Source organism: Amia ocellicauda, chromosome 20 (assembly GCF_036373705.1).
Source record: "Amia ocellicauda isolate fAmiCal2 chromosome 20, fAmiCal2.hap1, whole genome shotgun sequence".
Lineage (NCBI taxonomy): Eukaryota > Metazoa > Chordata > Actinopteri > Amiiformes > Amiidae > Amia > Amia ocellicauda.
The window spans coordinates 17,846,821-17,867,608 of record NC_089869.1 but is presented as its reverse complement, the minus strand read 5'-3'; the positions used below and the strand labels follow the sequence as shown (position 1 = coordinate 17,867,608).

Genomic DNA, 20,788 nt, shown 5'->3' with positions numbered 1-20,788 from the left:
TCTGGGACAATAACACTTCTGGGCGCCTTTGCTTGACGGAAGGTGGGGATAGTGTGTCGGATATATAGTGCTTACATGTAATTTTCTATTGTACTATATATCTTCAAGTATTGGCCAAAATGGTCTCTTTAATTTCAAGATGCGCCGGTTTATTTGGGAAATCCCTGGGGTTGTTGAGTAGCAAGTCCCTCGCAAGGTAAGTGTGCAGCCAGGTGGGCATGCAGTGACACAGGGTCAGCCCTCGTTAACTGTATATTATTATTATTATTTTTATTTCTTGGCAGACGCCTTTATCCAGGGCGACTTACAACATAAGTACAAACAAAGTCATCAATCATTACAAATTCAATGTAGCTAAAGCAGCAATTCAAAATACATTTTACAATATATGGACACAAGGTAACTGTACGTGATCGGCAGTAGTTGAAATGCAATATGCAGCTCCATGTTTGTTATAAATCATATATATTGCTAAGCTCTGCAGTATAACGTTGTCACTCATTTTGATAAGAAATTCATCATTTTCATTTTTGCTGGTTTTCGTGTATCACTTTCGATTCAGTAAACTCGGGCAATTGCTGAGTGCATTTACTGTAATCTCTTACATCTGCATTGCATGTTCAACTCAAAGCACAGTGTATTAGCTATACCAGGATCACAAGTTGATTGCTGTGACATGTTATTGAAACTGGTAGCATGTTAATTAACTTACCCAATTAAAACAAGCGTTACACACTTCTTAGTACTCCCCAAAAATATAGAAAACGTGTTTAACGTCGATTTAGATTATATGTCAGATGAGGGCACCAATTGCATCCCTTTATATAACTCCTGTTTAAAACCTAACTTATTTTGAAGGTGCACCTGTGTGGCTCCAGCAGTGAAATCTTTCAGCACCAGCAGTAACATCCCCCCCAAGAGACCTATGACCGGCTACCTGCGATTTGTGAAGCAGCAGCAGCCCATTGTCATCAAGCAGAACCCAGGTAAAGGACACTAAAGCAAAGACAAATACTGTTCTGCAGAGCTGCAATACAGACAAGAAACTATTTAAATGAGAGAGAAATCAAAAGAAACTCATCCCGAACATGCATCATGAATATATTCTGATTTAAAAAGGATCATAATATAATCTGATGATATTTGGACTTCGGTTCACTCATTGTATTGCTGTTTTATATATAATCTGTGTTGGCTCATTTTGTATCACAGGTGGAGTATTGTTTTTTCTGATTGACAAAGTGTCAGTTTAATGTGTTTGTGTTTGTCTAGACGTGAAGATTGTGGATATAACTAGAAAGATTGCACAGGCATGGCGGATGTTATCGCCTGAAGAGAAACGGGTAAGTTACTGTCAGTGTCAGAAATTATTGCACAGTGTATTGTTGGGGTTTGTTGCACTGCTATACCCTTGACAAAGAACACAAGATGGCTTTGAGGAAAGGGAAACTGCATCTCAGTTGGATACTTTATTTCTGAAATGTTTACTTAATTAATTCCATGTTCGTCATTTATAAATAAAGCTGTAGGCAGCACACTGTTTAAGGACCGTTACGTGGTTGTGCTTTTTCATAAACTCCAATGAAACAATTACAGGCCCGTTATGTTCATTTATGTCTTACCCAAGATACCTCCTATGAATTATTTTTCCGACAGCCATTCCAGGAGGCTGCCCTTGCCGCTAGGGAGCAGTATAAAGAAGAGGTAATGAAATACAAAGAACAGCTAACCCCTGCCCAGACTGCTGCATTGAAGGAGGAGCACAGACAGAAACTGGCTAAACGGAAGGCGATAAGGAAAAAGAGGGTATGCAATTCAAACTCATGTTAGAAAATGTTTGTATTCAATGAAGGAAGTGAAAAAAACCTCAAGGCTGTTATACAATGTTTAGATGTTTAGTTGTTGTTTTCCTGCCCATCTTTGACTTTCCTGTTCTTGGTTTCATTTCCAGGAGCTGACCATGTTGGGTAAGCCCAAACAACCCAGGTCTTCTTTCAATATCTTCATGGCTGAGCACTTTGAAGAAGCAAAAGGCGGGTCCATGCAGGTGTGGATTTGAATCTTTCAGTGCCATGGCACCAAAGTGGCAGTGAATCCTTAAAAACATATATACTGTATAGCTGTGGAATCTTCGTGAGAATAAAAATCACATTAAACTTTCTTTCGCTTTATTAGATGAAGCTGAAATCGTTAATTGATGACTGGCAGGTTCTACATGCTTCACAGAAACAGGTGAGTCTACCAAAGAGCAGTGCTGTTGAATCAGCATGCTGTTCACATCTCATTTATGGGTTTTACATTCTTTACAGCTCTGTTTTAAAAAGAAAGCGAAACTTGCACTTCTGTATATTCTGATTGAAACATTCTCATAATTAGAACAACAATCCAATAACCATGTTCTGTTGTGTTCTCGGGTGGTGAAAAGTTGTTTAAAATCCATCCAATTCATATTTATGGAATGATTTACTTGAAACCCACTGCAATTTGTTCTTTGTTCCTGAAAGGTGTACATGCAGCTTGCAGAGGATGATCGAATCCGCTACAAAAACGAAAAGAAGTCTTGGGAGGAGCATATGATCGAAATTGGACGAGAGGACCTCATTCGAAGGAAGAAAAGGCCCAAAGCTACTGCTAAATCAAAAGGAATAAATAAGCCTAAAGTGAAATCTATTAAAAAAGTGACTGCAAAGTCTGCGGGTGCTGGTTCTGGTACAAAAAAGGCTGGCGGTACTGGTTCTGGTGCAAAAAAGGTTGGAGGTACTGATTCTGGTGCAGGGAAATCAACAAGAAGGGTGAAAAAGGCTGAAGAATGATTTGCATAAACCGTACTCTTGAGCTATTTCAGAAATGGCAAAATACCGTCCAGTCTAAAAACGGCTCCACCAAAGGAGAGACTGTGTATCAATTAGCATTTTCCCTGGTAAGTAGTAATGCTTATCTTTGTATTAGTACTTGCGCTGGTGCAAGTAGTAATTCTTTTCTAAATGTGAAAAGGGTATTTTGTGGAAGGACTAGTGTGTGTAACATTCTGCCCATGTGCTAAAACAGGCAACAAAGTATTATTTTCCTTTTCCACCAGGAACCCAATAAAATGGAAGATGTCTACTGTGATGCAATAAAAAGATCAAACTTAAGATCAGTCAGAGAACTCATAAAAAGGATTTAATACCAACGGCAGCTTGATAGAACACACACATGTAATAAAACAACCATTGATGCATCGGTATAGTTGACTTGCTGTGTAGAGAATGTCTGTCATGTAAAAAGTTACATTTTGTATCTCCTAACCTGTTATTAAACCTTAAAATACATTTTTCTAAAAAAAAAAAAAAACACCTTTTCTAATCTATGCTTTCACAGTATAAGTAAGAATAAGTGCATGTACAGGAAATTCTATACAATGGAGTGCAAATGTAAATTAGCTTCTTACAAACAATTCTTCATACAAACGAAATATAAAATGCAGTTGCAGTAACAAAGTTTACAAATCCCTGAATGGATTCATGGAGATAAATTGACTTCCTTCAGAAGTGCTTCAAAGTCTGGAGAGCACACCAGCTTGTGTCTGACGTTTCCGAGGACGGTCATGTCACCAGTGAGGCCGTCGGACAGCCGGACGGACACCAGTTGCTAAAACGTATTATAACAAATGATTTTTTTAAAGATATCTAAAGAAAACTACTCCATTCTAGCATCATATATCTCAAAATGTCATCTCACCTGTAGAAATGAAAACGCTGCTCCTTCAGAAACATCCATTATGACCTCGCCCAGCGCCAGCTGAACTTTGCCGGATTTTCGAATCTGCACTTTCCCAATAAGTCCCTCAGAGAAATCTGACAGAGTGGGTGTGCTTTCTTTTCCTGCAGGATCCTATAAAATTGAGATTACTTGACATTAAACATCTTATTCACATGCCACAAAATGAGTATGTATAGTTTTTTTTTCTCATGTGGTGTTGGCACCTGGGAAACTCATTACCAGCTTCCTGAAGTAGATTTGAACGAATAAAGTAAATCAATTCCATGCATAGAAAGTTATTGTGTTAATGTTACAATGTGCTGCGTTTGGCTCCAGTCCTGAAGCTGTGGTAACGTGTGGGTTTTCATTTATAGTTCACTTCACATTCAGATACTATTATTAACATGTAGCAGGTGTGAAGGTTGTCTTACTGGAATCTTAAACGGCGCTGTCTGCTTGTCTTCGGATTTGCCATCTTTTTTTGCCATTTTATCAGCGCTTGTCGGCGTCTCTCCTGGAATGGTATCGGGGAGCTGAATGAACAGCAGCTGGTCGTCGTTAGACAGGCTGAGCTGCTGGAAGAGTTCAGCCACAGCCGGCTGTTGAGGGTTAGACACGGCTTTCACCCTTTGTGGATGTTTGTACTGCTGTGCACTGGATGTTTTTTTCTCCTCTCTGGGAGGTTCTTCCTTCACTGAGAAGCAAGGTAAATACAAGGCCATAGTCTGAACACGAGGAATACCGACAGAGAAATAAGACTTCTACTATATACAGTGAGGGAAAAAAGTATTTGATCCCCTGCTGATTTTGTACGTTTGCCCACTGACAAAGAAATGATCAGTGTATAATTTTAATGGTAGGTGTATTTTAGCAGTGAGAGACAGAATAACAACAAAAAAATCCAGAAAAACGCATTTCAAAAAAGTTATACATTGATTTGCATGTTAAAGAGGGAAATAAGTATTTGACCCCTTCGACTTAGTACTTGGTGGCAAAACCCTTGTTGGCAATCACAGAGGTCAGACGTTTCTTGTAGTTGGCCACCAGGTTTGCCCACATCTCAGGAGGGATTTTGTCCCACTCCTCTTTGCAGATCCTCTCCAAGTCATTAAGGTTTCGAGACTGACGTATGGCAACTCGAACCTTCAGCTCCCTCCACAGATTTTCTATGGGATTAAGGTCTGGAGACTGGCTAGGCCACTCCAGGACCTTAATGTGCTTCTTCTTGAGCCACTCCTTTGTTGCCTTGGCTGTGTGTTTTGGGTCATTGTCATGCTGGAATACCCATCCACGACCCATTTTCAATGCCCTGGCTGAGGGAAGGAGGTTCTCACCCAAGATTTGACGGTACATGGCCCCGTCCATCGTCCCTTTGATGCGGTGCAGTTGTCCTGTCCCCTTAGCAGAAAAACACCCCCAAAGCATAATGTTTCCACCTCCATGTTTGACGGTGGGGATGGTGTTCTTGGGGTCATTCCTCCTCCAAACATGGCGAGTTGAGTTGATGCCAAAGAGCTCGATTTTGGTCTCATCGGACCACAGCACTTTCACCCAATTCTCTGAATCATTCAGATGTTCATTGGCAAACTTCAGACGGGCCTGTACATGTGCTTTCTTGAGCAGGGGGACCTTGCGGTCGCTGCAGGATTTCAGTCCTTCACGGCGTAGTATGTCACCAATTGTTTTCTTGGCGACTATGGTCCCAGCTGCCTTGAGATCATTAACAAGATCCTCCCGTGTAGTTCTGGGCTGATTCCTCACCGTTCACATGATCATTGAAAGTCCACGAGGTGAGATCTTGCATGGAGCCCCAGACCGAGGGAGACTGACAGTTATTTTGTGTTTCTTCCATTTACGAATAATCGCACCAACTGTTGTCACCTTCTCACCAAGCTGCTTGGCGATGGTCTTGTAGCCCATTCCAGCCTTGTGTAGGTCTACAATCTTGTCCCTGACATCCTTGGACAGCTCTTTGGTCTTGGCCATGGTGGAGAGTTTGGAATCTGATTGATTGATTGCTTCTGTGGACAGGTGTCTTTTATACAGGTAACGAGCTGAGATTAGGAGCACTCCCTTTAAGAGAGTGCTCCTAATCTCAGCTCGTTACCTGTATAAAAGACACGTGGGAGCCATAAATCTTGCTGATTGATAGGGGATCAAATACTTATTTCCCTCATTAACATGCAAATCAATGTATAACTTTTTTGAAATGCGTTTTTCTGGATTTTTTTGTTGTTATTCTGTTTCTCACTGTTAAAATACACCTACCATTAAAATTATAGACTGATCATTTCTTTGTCAGTGGGCAAACGTACAAAATCAGCAGGGGATCAAATACTTTTTTCCCTCACTACTATAATATATTGTATCCCTTTTTTCAGTGTGCTAAACAATTACTGCATGTATGATTACACACAGTTTAATCTGAGAAAGTGTTATTTGGCTAATTGAGTTGTCTTCACACACAACACTGCTTGCATTTTCACCATTTATTGCAGTTCAGATGTTTTGTTACACAGTGTAAATATATTCCAATGTCACATCAATACTTACTGTTCCCAGTTGGCTCGTCTCCATTAAAAAAATCTATCGATTGATATAATGGAAGCTGAATGGGTCTGTTCCTTGCATCGTTTTTGAGTCCTGGGTCATCTAAAAACTGAAGAGAAATTATTACACAGTGAATGTTTTGAAAGTGGTCTTTTACCAACATAGAAATTGATATACAAAACTACTGTGTATTTCTTCTTTACAAAGCCATGAGACCAAGTTTTGGTTAATACGGCAGTCACTTTTCTCAGACCCATCTTTCCATGTGACATAAATTATAGCAGGACCATATAAACAAACATATTCAATATTTTTTTTAATGCATTATTGATTTGAACATATTGCAACAGATCCCTTCATTCCATAGATCATAATGCACTTCTTTGGAGCAAAGGAGGAAATTGTATTTTATGATTTTGTTTTAAATGTAACTCACATCGTCCCGTTTGAGTTTTTGTAAAATTTCACTCTCCTCCTCTTCGAAAGCATGCTTTTCCTTTTTAATGCATTTTAAAACGGGAGGCGGTCCACACTCACTCATGTCAGTACTGTCCCAGCTCCCTGAAAACAGTCAAACGTTTAGAGCATCTTTTACAGATCCCAAACAAAGGTCTGATGTGAAAGGTTTGAGGTAAAATGCTTGTCGGCATCTAATCAATTGCTGTTCATGTTAGTTTACCTATTCTCCTCATTGTATCAGCAGGACCTTGCTCAAATATAGAGTGCGACTGAATGGTTTGTGGCCGCTCCCTCCGTTTCCCTCTCCCATCCTTCTGTCGGTCTTCTTTCTCCCTCTTTTCCTTCTTTGGAGCCGTACGGGACTCTTCCCTGGGTCTGCAAATGTGCAAATTGACTGTTTAAAATATTACAGTAGTAATAATAGTGAAATATACTCAAAATGTAGTATACACACCTTATCAAGACAAATTTGGTTTGTGCATAAATTAATTCATATATGTTAACAACAAATACCAATTTAAAGACTGCCCAAACTAAATACATGACACTACATTCTTACTAATAGACCATTTAAACTAACACATCTTTGATTACATCCAGTCCTGATCCAAATCACAAAATGATTAAAAAGACACTTACTCATCTTTGTTTTTCCTAACGGAGTGTATATTTGGAACAAATGTTTTCTGTAAAAAAAACAACAACCAAGGTTTAATCTGCCCAATTAAACATCAATTAAATACAATCCAATTAAGTCTAATTGAAGCGGCAGGACTAACCTTTTTAAACCCTCCCAACGTCAGGTCTCTTGACCGTAGTGAGCTGAGTCTGCCTGGGGGAGGTGGGCTGAGAGACACCCGGCAGGGCAGACCTCTCCCCAGGGCAAAGCTCGGCCTTGAACCCGAGGCAGCTGAAGTACTCGGGGCATTATCCGAGTCAGACATCCTGCAAAGCATGCAACAGCGCACAGGGACAGGGCTTCAGAAAAATGACAGCATCCATCGTAACCACACATTGTACACTAACGATACACTTAAAAATGAAGATCTGACAAGCGCATGCAATAGGATGGGCATCTGTATGGGACATGCATTGGGCGCTTACACTGTATTAAACGGTACATCCAAATAAACCCAATTATAGGTAACAAAGAGCAAGCTTTTCTTTTCACACTATAGCCAGCGTTTCGTTTTGCAAAATAACGATGCTTGTTTAGCTACAGAATGGACTCTAGGTTGTTGAAATGCAACGGCATGCATATCACCGGGACAATGTTAACGAGCATATCAGCCTATTTGTTTTGCATGAAAAGTATGTATTGTTTTTGAAACATCCTCCATTTTGTTTCCATTAGACACAAAAAAGCATCGCCGTCTATTCAGACACTATTACAATTGAAATATACTGTTTCGCTTCGTACTAAAATATATCACATATATATTTTTAAATACACAATTGCACACATAAATACGTTATTGTTGTATATTACATACTGTCAGCTTGTCATCGGTACTGTTTATACTGGACTCGTCTGCACTTCCTGATGTGACCAGCTGATGCGCCCCAGCACGTAAACAGCACACCACGCGTCCCAGTGCGCATGTGCGAATGTTCTGTACTAGAGAATAATACAGTATTTGTAAGTGTTCACTAGCACAATAGACGACCCTTCGTTATATGGTTTTAATATGGCTTTATTTTGTATATTCTCATTTTAAAACGTTTTGCTTTCTCATATATTGACAAGATGGCACTTCATCATACCTTGTATTCAAGAAAAGCAAGGGGGTGTGTTCCATGAGAATAAGCAAGATGCACAACCGCACTATTTATTACTTCATTGTTACTTCTAATTATAATACTTTATTATTACATCTTTCTCACAAACCATTTAATCTGTGCTAGAACTATTGCTTTGGAAGTGGCAACTCGTCCACTGTAACTCATTTTAACGACATCAGCCATTTATTTCAATTGACACATGCCCAAAAATGTCAGATTCTTCATAATACAAGCTCTGAAACAAAATAAAATATCTGTAGCCGAATAAATGAATTACAGTAGACTACATTTCATGTCATAGCCCCTGTAGAGGTTATATTTTACCAGTAGGTGTCACCATAAGCTTTAGAGTTTGCTTTTCACTTAACTTCACTGCAAATAATGCTTGCTATCTTGTGTTGTTTCATTCTTCACTGTTTCTGCTGTTGTGTTCATACCAACAATTAAATTTACATTAGAACAATGATTAACTGAGATTAAACACACTCAACTATAAGTATAATATTAAAAAAAATACCATTAGACTTTATCATTGTGTAAAATAGCACTGATTATGTATATTTAAATGAAGGGCTATATTTAAAAAAAAAAAAAAAAAATATATATATATATATATATATATATATATATATATATATATATATATATATAGCAATGCATGTTAGAAATTGTACTTAGTTATAGTACTCATTAAATGAGTAAATCTGCATGCAATGATTTGTAGGCCTCATTCTTTATTCTTTTGTAAAACTTAACATAAAGTATTTCTGAAGGAGCTGCAAACAATCCCTCTCTGAACATTTTTTGTTAGCTCGGCATTATTGTTCAGCTGTCTCAATGCTAGGTTCCCTTAAGTTACAGGAGGAATTAATTCTAATCTGCCTGTTAGCGTTTGACAAGATGCTGGGGAAAGACCTTAAGTCTGCACAAGATGTTATACTCGGTGAATATAGATCAAATGAGGTTGTTCATAAGTTTGACATTCCTACAAATAATGATTTCAGACTGCAGTTAAATATTATGCCAAGTATTGTTATTCAGCAGTTTAAAAACACATGTTCAATCACTTTTCTGCTTCATTGTTGAAACCGTTTTTCTTGCTGTTGTAATTGAGCCCAATGTGGTTATGCGTTTAGGCATTGTTACATAAACCTCTTCAGCTCCAGCTGTCTAGTTTGACATGCGTTCACTTTTCTGTATATTCCCATATATTCATTCCAGCACGCCCCATGGAAATGCAGCCTTTCCCATTCCTCCTGTTATTATTGGTTCCTAGTGCTTCCCTCAAGAGCCGGATCACTTCCTCTCCATGGCAATTGAGAGTCTATTGCTTCCTTTATTTCCCATGCGGGGTCAGCCAATACAAATAAGTGCTGTTATCCGACACTCTTTGTTTCTTTTATAATAGTTTATGTGTCGTTTTAGTGAAAAACAATATATTTGGTGGACTTGGGAAAAGGTATCTAATTGAGTTACTTTGGAAGAGAACAGTTGAAATTGATCTTCTTTTCTCAAAATATTGAAAACTGCAGGCGGTGGTTGGTTTACTGAAATTATATATAGATTAGGCCAAGGAATTGAATGTATATGTCGTGTTATGTTGCTTCTAAATAAAATAAGACATCTCACAGACAACGCGCCAGTATGTATGACTTTTTAACATGTGCTTGAGCTTGAAATGGTTAATGAGATCTGACACCCACATCTGACAACTTCAAGAAAAGCTTTTAAAATGGGCAAGCTTGTCTTTTATCTATCCCACAAGCTACAGTGAATCACTTAGGGAGTCCTATTGAGAGGGAAGCCAGAGTGACTAATGCAATCTGAGATCACACACACACACACACACACATTTTTACTACCCAGTCTTTAAAATAAAGACAATCAGAGGAGTGACTCTGTGTGAGACTTCTAGATTTACATGCTTGTGTATTTGAAAAGTTAAACCATTATCAAAATGTCCTGAAGCGCCCAGCAAAAAGTAAAATAGCTGCAGTTGAATGCAAGTATCATTTAGTATTTGTTTATGTCCTGACTAGCAAGAACAGGTCATTGCCTTCAACTGGATGTGTTGCAGGGCATGTGATTGACAGCAAAGAATAATAGAATCCCCCTGAACTGAAGCATTGGGATGCATCGGCAAACTTGAGCTGTTTCATTAGTGCAAATTATATGGAGAGAGGTTTTTTTCCTTCTCTTTTTTTCTTTTAGGGCGGCGCTGTGCAGCTGGAGGAAGTGTAGCGCGCAGAGGGAAAAGTCAAAGAAAGTGTAAAAAACAATGAGTGGAGGCAGCCCGTCTCACATCCTGCCAGGAGAGAGGGATGAGCGCGGCTAGCCTCGCAGTCTAGTGCATGGTACAGCTGTGGCGACTCGTAGCGGTGCTCTGCCGACGCCATGGCCGCTCAGTGCGACTCCTTCAGCGGATACCTGCAGTCGGACGCGGGCTCGAACAGCGAGCGCAGCACCGACTCCCCCGCCCCCGTCTCCGAGGATGACTCCAGCGGGCCGCCGGCGCCCCCCGACCCGGAGTGGACCGAGGAGAGGTTTCGGGTCGACCGCAAGAAACTGGAAGTCATGTTACTAGGTAAAAAATAATGAAGTCAAATGCAGATGTCAGTGAGGTACAAAGTTTCAGTTTTTCTTAGTTTGTGGGGGTGGGGGTGCAAAACTACCCTGAACTCTCGCAGAGTGGACCTTCCGCTTCCACACGCACTCCTGAAGCAGTGCTGTTAAACCATCACATCGACCTTTTAAATAAATGCCCACATGGATGCATTGAGCGCGATACAAAGTTATCCCCGGCTGTGGCGCGTTTTCCTCCAAGATGTTTTACGCTTAAACCCAAGAGCGAAACGCACACAATAAAGCTGTCATTTAGCAGCTGAGCTTTAAACCGATATTTTGCGTTTACAGACATTAAGAGTAAAGTCATATATTGAGATGTAACGAAAGTGATACGTGGGTAGCTATTGTCGAGCTAGAAACATATTTGTAACATTTAACGTTAGTGCTTTACCGCGTTGTTGTTGCGATATTTGCTCATACCCCACTTTTCGGCATTATTGTATCCTGCCAAAAGTAATGTTGAAGCATTAAAAGTGTTGATGTTCCAATAACAAACTAAGCCAATACATATTTTTATTTCAAATAGTGTTTTTTTGTCGATTACCTGTATGATAACTTCATGTCTCCTACTCTTGCATTTCTCATGTGCAGTGGGGTGTAACAGTGTTGAGATTTGTTTGATGGATGAACACATTTATACAGTGCCATGAGTTTGACAGAGAAAGAGTTGAACACTTTCTTGTTAGGGGTTTCACATTTAAGATCTAGACTGTGCTGCACCCATTGACATTTAGCAATGATCTACACAAGACAATGATTAGAAATCTGTCTATAACCAGGTGTCTTTGTTAATTGTGTGAGTAAGTAGTTTTGCCACAATAGTGCATACTGTGTAATGTTGCAGGAACTTGCATCTCTAAGTATAGGGCAAGCTTAAGGACAGAAATGTAATCCAGTCTTGAAAACAAATGTTATTTTATAAAACCGTTGCAGTCAGATCCTTTAATAATTGAATAAGTCTCTTTGGCATTGGGTGGTACAGTGTGTCCGCTAATAGTTTGTCCACAGTTCAGGTCTGTGCATTGTGTTGTGTTGAGGTTCACAGTCCAATGTCCTTAGTATTTTTCAAGATCGTGATTTAGCTTGGTTGTGTCATGTGGCTGTTTCTCTAAGGAGAGTGACTGAATATGTTCTCCATGAATCACTCCGAAGCATGCCACATCCAGTTTGGCAACGTTTCTTTTTGTTGCTCATCAAAGATGTTTTTTATTTTATTTTATTCGAGTTGCGTTTGCATAGTATAATCTCTCTTGACCCACATAGTGCTTTAATACAGCTTAAATACATTGCCCCCCTAAAAATAAATCTCTTAATAAAAGTGACACATTGTAAACCCCCCTCCCTCTTCGACCCACCAAGTTGTGTGGATCATATTCTCCTTCTGGAGTCTCTGAGAATCCAGAACCTGCAAAGTTCTTATTTTTAAACCTTTTTTTATTAGCTTTTTAAATGTGGTGATTCTGATTACCTTTTGGATTTCAAATCCGATTCTCCATGTTATGAATCTTGACTGAACCTTTTTTGTTTCCATCATTTATGTGATTGTTCAAAATGGGTCTGTGATTAGGTCGTTTTTGATCATGACATTTTAACTCTTAAATTGCGTTTGATTGATTTGTACTTCAGAGGATTGTTTTGGTTGAACGTTTTATGTCAATTTTCTTTGGCCAATCAGTTATGTTGTGAACCAAATCACAGAATCCATCATGAGTTTCATGCAGTACTGTGAAAGGTCTTATTTTTAGGTCAGTTCCTTATGAATATTTTCTTTTGAGTGTCATCAAATGTTTTATTTTGTCAGCTGTTATTCAGAATAAAAGCTTAGCTCCAGACCATATGGAGGCATTAGTGTGTTCTATTCTGAACGTATATAATAGATGCACAATGATGTATATTTAGAATTTGAACTTAAATAAATATCAGTTTAAGTGGGCGTCCCATGCGACCTGTGCACATCCAGACGGTTCTCCTCTGCTGTAACGACTAAAGCCAGAAATGTCTGATCTGGTACTTTTCTAACTTGATGTCGCTACAAACAGAAAAGCCTCAGCTGACATGGCTAATTACATAATCATAAAACATTTTAACATCACATTTCCTATGTTGTGTGGGTCATGTCCTGTTCAACATGCATTGTATTACAGACGTTTATTGATACAAGTTTGAATCCAGACACTGTATGGCTCTTATATTTGTCTACAACAGGAATGTAGTGACCACTTCAGTATATTAAGTACTTTGGTCAGTGAAATGTAATGGAAGAAGCAGAAGCCAAAAGTATGCACGTATGTATTTGAATCCATAAAACTTGATCATTTTCAATCAAGTTTATTCCTTCTAAACTAGGATCTATTCCTTGCCGTGGCTGTTATGCACATTGTCTGTTTTGATTCTGGTTGTATACAAACACATTTCAAGTGTGAGCTGGTCTGCTTCCATGACACTGTTTTTTACTTCCTGTTTTGAAGTAATTTGTGAATAGAAATGGATTTTTCATGCATTCAGTGAGCAGGCTAGTTATTTTATTACAATCCATTTAAAAAAAAGTGCTATACTTCTATTATAGAACATTAGAATAATAACTGGTAGAAATCCAATAAGGATGAGTGTGTTTTGTGTTATTCTTTTAACTTTTCCCATTCTTACATATGTATGTGCCAAAGGGCTGGGTTTGCATACTGGCAATTTGTAGTTGTTTTACTTTAAGTTTTTCAGAATTTAAACTTTACAAAATGTTTTGTATAATGCTCCTACTTCAATTTGATCTGTAAAGTTCTAAGGATGTTATCATATATTTACCACCCTATTTGTGTCCATATATATTTTTTCCAATGTCAATATGTAATATGTCACAGGAGGTGTATCTTGTCTTCATGTCTTATATTTTTTAGGTAATTCCTTCAGGATATTATAATTCAAGGCATGGTAGTGATATATTTTGAAGTTTTGCCTTTCGATTGGTTGGTCTAATAAATGCTTCATCTTTTGCACAGTTTTGCACAGAATTTTGAATGAGGTGATATACTTTATCATGGTACTGAAAACTGATTTATCTTTCTACTGAAACCTTATTCACATGTATTTATTCATATATATATATTTTTTGTACCTTATGTTAAGACAAAGAAATAAGTCATGGTACTTCTCTGGAGAAATGAAAAGACAGTCAGTTATAACTTGTATATATAAATAATGAAACATTTTGCAGAAAATTGCAAAACTATGCCATACTTATGGATGTATTGTTTTTTTTTTTTAACAGTAACTAAACATATTAATCTTCAAACCTGTTTGTTTATGCAAAGTTTGTATTAGATTGAAATACAAATATAACTGATATTCAGTCTGTTCTTTACTTGGCTAGTATATAAATAATGATTTTTAAATAGATGGGAACTATTTCCACCATATGAGTTAATTTGTACAAGAAATACTCTTGATCACTTCAGTTTTGATTTGTAAAGTAGTAAATTGACCTTTGACAGTTCCATATGATGCATCCAGATTTTGCCTGGTGAGAAAATGTAGGTCTTAGATGATCATGCTCTTCAAAATGAAAGTGGTTAGGGATGTTACCCTGAGTTTGGAAAGTTAAATCTTCCAGGGTTTCCCTTATGACACATGGAATTGTCCTTTTTAAAAGCTGGTTTTGTCCACAGAAGGGGTTTACAAAGCAGGATAATCTCACTGTCATCCCTTTTGCTTTTGTAATAGTCCACACCTGCTCAGTGATATTTGGGATTTCCAGATGTATTTGAGTGTTAGATTGTAGTCTTTATAAATATTATAATGGTAAGCTTGTTTTCACTGCAATTAATTATTAATTAGTTTGTTTCCTCTCAATCTGCAGTCTTGTTAGTAGTTAGAAATCATTTCATTCTTGCCTGTACCAGAGTTTGGTTCCTTGTTGAATATCCTATACATCAACTAGACAAATGTCTAGAAGTTTGACTATATTGAGCTGATTTTGTTTACTTGAGCTTCCTGCAGATTCACTTGGCTTGTCTTCTCCAATTTCATGGTCATAACAACCCAGGGATGCGATGGCACTGCAACAGGCTCGCTTTTGCCATGAGCCTTTTGACTCTCTCTCCCAGTAACCTCTGCAGCAGCCTCCCGCAGTGATTGGCATCCTTTATTGCACCACGCTAACATAGGCAGTTCAGTTTTGAAACCACCATCACAGTCATCACTATGAGCATCTGAACTGTACAGCCGAAATAAGCAAGAAACCAGCTGTGTGTGTGTGTGGGGGGGTAGATGGAGTGACAGTAACAGACCCAGGTACATTTCAGAGAACTGTTACAAACTCCTATCCAGGATTTGTCAAGTTGCTGAAAAGGATCTTGGCCGGTATCTTGCACCCATCCGGGTCACTGTGGCAGTAGTCACGCTTCATCCTGCTATAATGATTCCTCCAGATATTCCTCAGTTGCCGGCGGTCTCCAGTGTGTCCAGTCACTGCCTGGGCATTTGAATCATATGGTAAAATACTTTGATTGGCCACCTATTATGCAGGTCTTAATTATTGCTCTCCAAATTTTGGAGGTAATAAAAAAAAATAAAAAGTGTGGATCTTCCACTCCGCATCTTATGGAAAACCCTTTCCTTTGAGTGCATAAAAAATTCTCCATGGTAACCAGCAAAATATACATATATATTTTTTTTTAACTGAACTTGTAAATCATAGAGATTTTTTTTAATTTAAATTCAAAGGAGATGTAATGACAAATGATTTGCTAACTGTCAAACAACTCAATCGCATATAGTTTGTGATCTGCAGTTTATGCAAAAGATTGAAATTTATTACAACAATTATAGTGGCTTTTTTTTAAATGACCTCAACATGGGGTGGACATAAATCTTGACCAAGTTCTGACCAGCTCCATTGTTATCCTTTCCCAATCTGAACATCCACATACCCACATGTGTCTCCAGACTGTGGATGGATCTGTACTGGGACTAAATTGTTGCTAAATTGTCTTTTTACTAATATCACTTTGTAAAATTATATACATTTGTTTTTATTTATTATTATTCTTTAAATACTCGTGTGTTGCCCAGCGATCAGCCTGAATGCTGTAGTTTCTTTTGGATTTGTTATGATTAGGGATTTACAATTTTAACCTTTTGTTCTTCCTGTTTCTGTGATAAGATATTTTATAGCACACGCTCATACTGCCAAGCGAGAATTAAACTAAATGATGTGGAGTGTTTATGCTTAAACAAATGGCATGATTCCAGCAGTGTTCTGTAAAACTATTTGGCTACAGTCCTTCACACTGATTCAAAACAGCATCAAGACATTTGAATATATTTTTTAAATCTTGTAGCCGTATTGCTTATTCTCTAAGTTTCTCTGATGTAATTTAAGGAAGATGACATTTAATCTTGTCAAACAAAAATATATTGAGTGTACTTTGAAAATGTTCATGTAGAATGGTAAGAAATGCAGTGGGTTTATATTTTTAATTTACACATGCAACAACGGGCGTTTCCAAAGTACAGCTATACATCACTGATGATCAGTGTTTCCCCATGAAATTAGCATAGGCATGGCGGTCTGTTACTGAATTGTTGAATTGTTGGGGGGTTAACCATAGCGAATGAGGGTGGTGGGTGGAGCATTTGTGCTTGTTTTTAATTTGTTTGTTTTCTCTCCATGTTGTTCAAGGGAGGTATAATCTTAGGGGTAGCATTGGGTGATGTCAGGCTTGCCAGTGTAGCTCTGGCCTGTCAGACAGATTTCTAACAGTCCTGTTGGGCAAACAACCACCTCGGCCTTTCAACATCTAACGGCTTTAATTGGAGGCTTCTTAAACTTTTTAATTTTCAAGAGAAGTGGGTAGGAATCTCAATTCTTACCTTATTTTGAGGATATTTGTATTAATAAATGTTTTAAGTTAATTTGTTCCTTTTTTGTTTCCCTGATCAAATTGGTTCAAGAGAGTGCAGCTAGTCTTTCATTAAATGCATCAAACTGCTGTGCAAAGGGGGCCTTCTGGGTTTCCCCGTTTTATTTATTTATTTATTTATTTATAGTGAAAATACATTAAAAAAAAATATATATATATTGGGCCCCTTCCACCATCAACCACCATCATGGCCCTATTATTTAACTTTATTTAGATGTAACAAAAATGCTAGTGTTCACCAAACAAATTACACAGTTTGCCAGCCAACCCGCTGGCATTGACTACATTGTGTGTTATTTTCTTATGTTTAAAGGGCTTCTGGACACTTTTCAAATAACTCTGTGATCTAATCAGCGATCACTAACATCTCAGCTGACATTAACACGTCTCTCAATTGGGGCACTTCAAACTGCGCCAGGCTACATCTCTGACTGTGATCCTGCAGGTGATTAGTGTTTCAACCCACGCCCCCCCCCCCGTAGTAGTAATGGTAAAGTTGAGGTTTATTTTCTTGGATGTGTTGTGGAACTCCATGGGCTGTATGTGTAATTATAGTATATCGCACGATTATATTTAAGTGGTGAATGAAATTGAAGAGAAGGAAGAAAATTGTACCAAAGTTCATGGAGAGGTACATGCAGTTTGCTGCTCATCTGAAATCCTTTTTGGCAGTATAGGTCTTCTCCAAATATGCATAATTTATGTAACTGATATTGAGCACCTTGGTCAAGAAGAATTTACAGATAAAAATGAAAAAGCTTCAGAATTTGAATAGTCCACGAGAATGGAAAAAGCCTTCTAAAATGGTCATTGAGAACTTTTAAAGAGTCAATTGAAATGCATAATGTTAAGAGAACCCAATACTGTTTCTGAAGTATTTGAATACCAGTGATCTGAAGAAAGATAAATGGCAAAAAGACAAAATTCAACAACCTTAATCTTAAATAAGTCTTAAATATTCCTACTGTGTAGTTCCATGAAGGTCACATTTTTAAGTTCTCAGGTCTTGTTGAGCACAGGGGATTTGACTTCTGGTCTGACTCACTTCAGCTGGGTGGTGCGGAATTTGCTTGAAGTGGGTTTTCTCTGCTGGGGGTGGGTTAATCTTTAACAGGCCCACATTCCCACTCTAAGACAACTTCATATAGAAGAGCATTGATTTTTACATTACAAATTACATTTAAAGACCATGTTTGCCTGGGATATCAAAAATAAAAATGCTAGCACTATCTGCTAGGGGTGGGACGATTTATCGTGTATCGATGAATTGGGATACTTCACAGTACGATACAAACCACCATTCATGTACCGTGCATCGTGATGCATTTAAAATCTTTCATATTTTGAGACCTTCCAATTATGATTTTAAGAAATGGAAACATGACTCAACTAACTTTTCATGTAGGCTACTTTTTTATGAATATTTAAACTTATTAATTAGATATTACTTATAGTTTATGCTGAATAAATAGTTTAGTACTTATGTGCTTATTAAAACAGATCTTTCCTTACAACACAGTAAACATAATTTTATCAAGCTAAAACTCATAACCCAAGAACTAGTTTACATGCAGCTGTGACTTAAAATTCAAAGTAGTGTACTATTTGTGATTCATATATATGATTTATTTTGAAAATGTTTATATAATACATTTTGAATACATCTGCAGACATGAGTTTTTCATTAGTGTCATATGTATCGTATCGTGGATGGTGTATCAGGTTTCATATTGTATTGTGATTTTAGTGTTCTGTCTCTATCCATCTAACTTTGAATGTGGTTCAGTTTTAGAGGCCTTAAAATAATATTTCCCACCTTTGGAGACAGGCTAAGCAGTGTGTACAAATGGCTTATAAAAAAGTATTTTGTGAAGAAAGGACTACCAGTATTTGTTATTTCTCTTTTTTTCTTCTAAATGTAAAGTCTGACAACTTTTTTTTTTTTTTAATGTCACTAATATCTACTGCTACAGAAGCACCATATGTGTATGTTATGTAATGTATTTAATCGTGACTTAATTAAAATGGGTAATAAATGCTGGATGTACAAATATTATATCAACAAAAGTTACGCTTGAAAAACACAGAACACTGAACAGGCCTCAACAGACAGTTTAATGAGTGTCTTTCTTTTTTAATTAAATTAATCAATCCTGGCCTGATTTGTTTTTAAGTATGCCCTATGTGCTTGACTGGTTTTTGGTTATTTAGGAATGACAGATTTAGATTTCAGAGCGTAAGTGATTAAATTGAGCAGTTAAGCATGTCTGGCAGATATTGCAGATGGCTTACAGAACGCCGGACTTTTAGTTCTGTTCTTACTGTCCTCAGATTGATGTCCTTAGGTGCCTACCTTTCATATAGTCAGAATGGCACTGGGAACAACTCCCTCCACCTGCCAAGCATGTACCAACACTGTCCAAGCATTGGATAATGGATTGTATTATCTTTCAATGTCTTGACCTTATTCGGCACTATAGAAACCCCTCCCCCCCCACCCCCCCCAAGACCATTAAAGACTTCTCTGGAGATTTGCATGGATGAGCAGTGTTCTGTTCAGGTACTGGGTGTTTCATCTCTTAGCCTTCACTTACCTGAAAAAATCTGAATAGTACATTTTATTTTGTAAAGTAACAAATACTGTGTCATAGGTAGTAGACAATCCACCAACCAGTGTGTCAGACTAGGAAGTAGTAGGACTGTAGTACTCTGGAATTTGCATTCAGGAGAGGTAGATAACTGGTTAATGATAAAAGAGAGCTCTTGAACGTGTACCTCGTGTATAGCCTGTGGCAACCTAATACATTTCTCCTTGAATTAAGGGTACGGAAATGCATGTTCTTAGAATTCACAGAAAGTACTGGATTGGTTGTGCAGCATACTGAACAGATTTAAGAATTGCCCATTTTGTGAAAAGCTCCTGATGATCACTAATAACAGGTCCACTTCACATTAAGGTGTTACTTGACTCTGTATCCCACCCAGTGGTCCTAATTGAAGGAGAGGACAAAAACAAAAAAAACAAAAAAAAAGTTAACTGTTATCTGCTCAGAATTGTAATGCAAACATTCTCCCCCAAAAAACTTCCTCAGGGTAATTGGAATCTAGTGATTTTGCCATTCACACAGAGTTCACTCTTCATGTCCTGCCTAATTTTATCACATCATTTTTAGGATTTCTCAGCCTTATAGTTCACTGTGGTGAGTATACACCGACAGCCAAGTCTCCATATAATGTATTGTTCTACTCTGTTTATGCTTTTGTGTTTTCAAAGAGGGCAATACAAAATATTGGGATGCATTCAAACAAACAGACCAACCAAAAGCAAGAAAACAAGTATCATGCTTTCATCAACATTGTGACCCACGTAGCACAACCCAGCGGCACTCCATGTGATAGAATAAAAAAGAAAAATGAGATGTTATTGATAATTAGAAACAAGGAGTTTGTTTCCACCCAGCATTGCACAATAGGCTTGGTATAAGGCAAGCAGTTGTCGTGATGACTAAATGAGTTGGTGCTATCTGGGATGTGGGTATCTGCCAGGACTTTTACAGCAATATTACCTGTGCAGATCATATAACAAAACAGCAACAGATCTTAAGATTTGTTTTCACCCATACAAGGACCTGCCAAAAATGAGCCCTTGGCTTTTTATAATGCAAGATACTCTACTTGCAGGTCATCTGGTGATATCTTGTTTTGGTCTTGATGTT

At 37.9% G+C, this 20,788-nt stretch overlaps 3 protein-coding genes across 7 annotated transcripts in view; 2 read left to right on the top strand and 1 right to left on the bottom strand.

The window, feature by feature from the left end:
• Positions 1 to 3,341, top strand: tfam (transcription factor A, mitochondrial). The gene is made up of 7 exons (XM_066693199.1): positions 1 to 196; positions 859 to 986; positions 1,273 to 1,343; positions 1,657 to 1,806; positions 1,952 to 2,047; positions 2,176 to 2,232; positions 2,505 to 3,341. Exons 1-7 carry the CDS (start codon positions 120 to 122, stop codon positions 2,811 to 2,813), a joined length of 888 nt encoding a protein of 295 aa, XP_066549296.1. The 5' UTR covers positions 1 to 119; the 3' UTR covers positions 2,814 to 3,341.
• On the bottom strand, positions 3,141 to 8,331 carry LOC136715820 (DNA-directed RNA polymerase III subunit RPC4). Of its 2 annotated transcripts, XM_066693198.1 has the most exons (9): positions 8,244 to 8,331; positions 7,530 to 7,695; positions 7,390 to 7,436; positions 6,971 to 7,125; positions 6,728 to 6,852; positions 6,295 to 6,400; positions 4,173 to 4,435; positions 3,721 to 3,873; positions 3,141 to 3,630 (listed from the first exon to the last, which is right to left on the bottom strand). In XM_066693198.1, the coding sequence occupies exons 2-9, from the start codon at positions 7,692 to 7,694 to the stop codon at positions 3,502 to 3,504; spliced, it is 1,143 nt and encodes a 380-aa protein (XP_066549295.1). In that variant the 5' UTR covers position 7,695; positions 8,244 to 8,331; the 3' UTR covers positions 3,141 to 3,501. The 2 variants fall into 2 exon arrangements, with proteins under 2 accessions (XP_066549295.1, XP_066549294.1); XM_066693197.1 differs by lacking the exon at positions 8,244 to 8,331 and having other exon boundaries at positions 7,530 to 7,706.
• A 2,417-nt stretch (positions 8,332 to 10,748) lies between these two features.
• Positions 10,749 to 20,788, top strand: part of bicc1 (BicC family RNA binding protein 1) — a 66,920-nt gene continuing 56,880 nt past the window's right edge. For 2 of the 4 annotated variants that reach the window (XM_066692955.1, XM_066692954.1), the window contains exon 1: positions 10,749 to 11,116. In XM_066692955.1, coding sequence (XP_066549052.1) covers positions 10,927 to 11,116 — 190 coding nt within the window. In that variant the 5' untranslated portion in view covers positions 10,749 to 10,926. The remainder of the gene's footprint in view (positions 11,117 to 20,788) is intronic. The other 2 variants (XM_066692957.1, XM_066692956.1) reach the window with 1 other exon arrangement.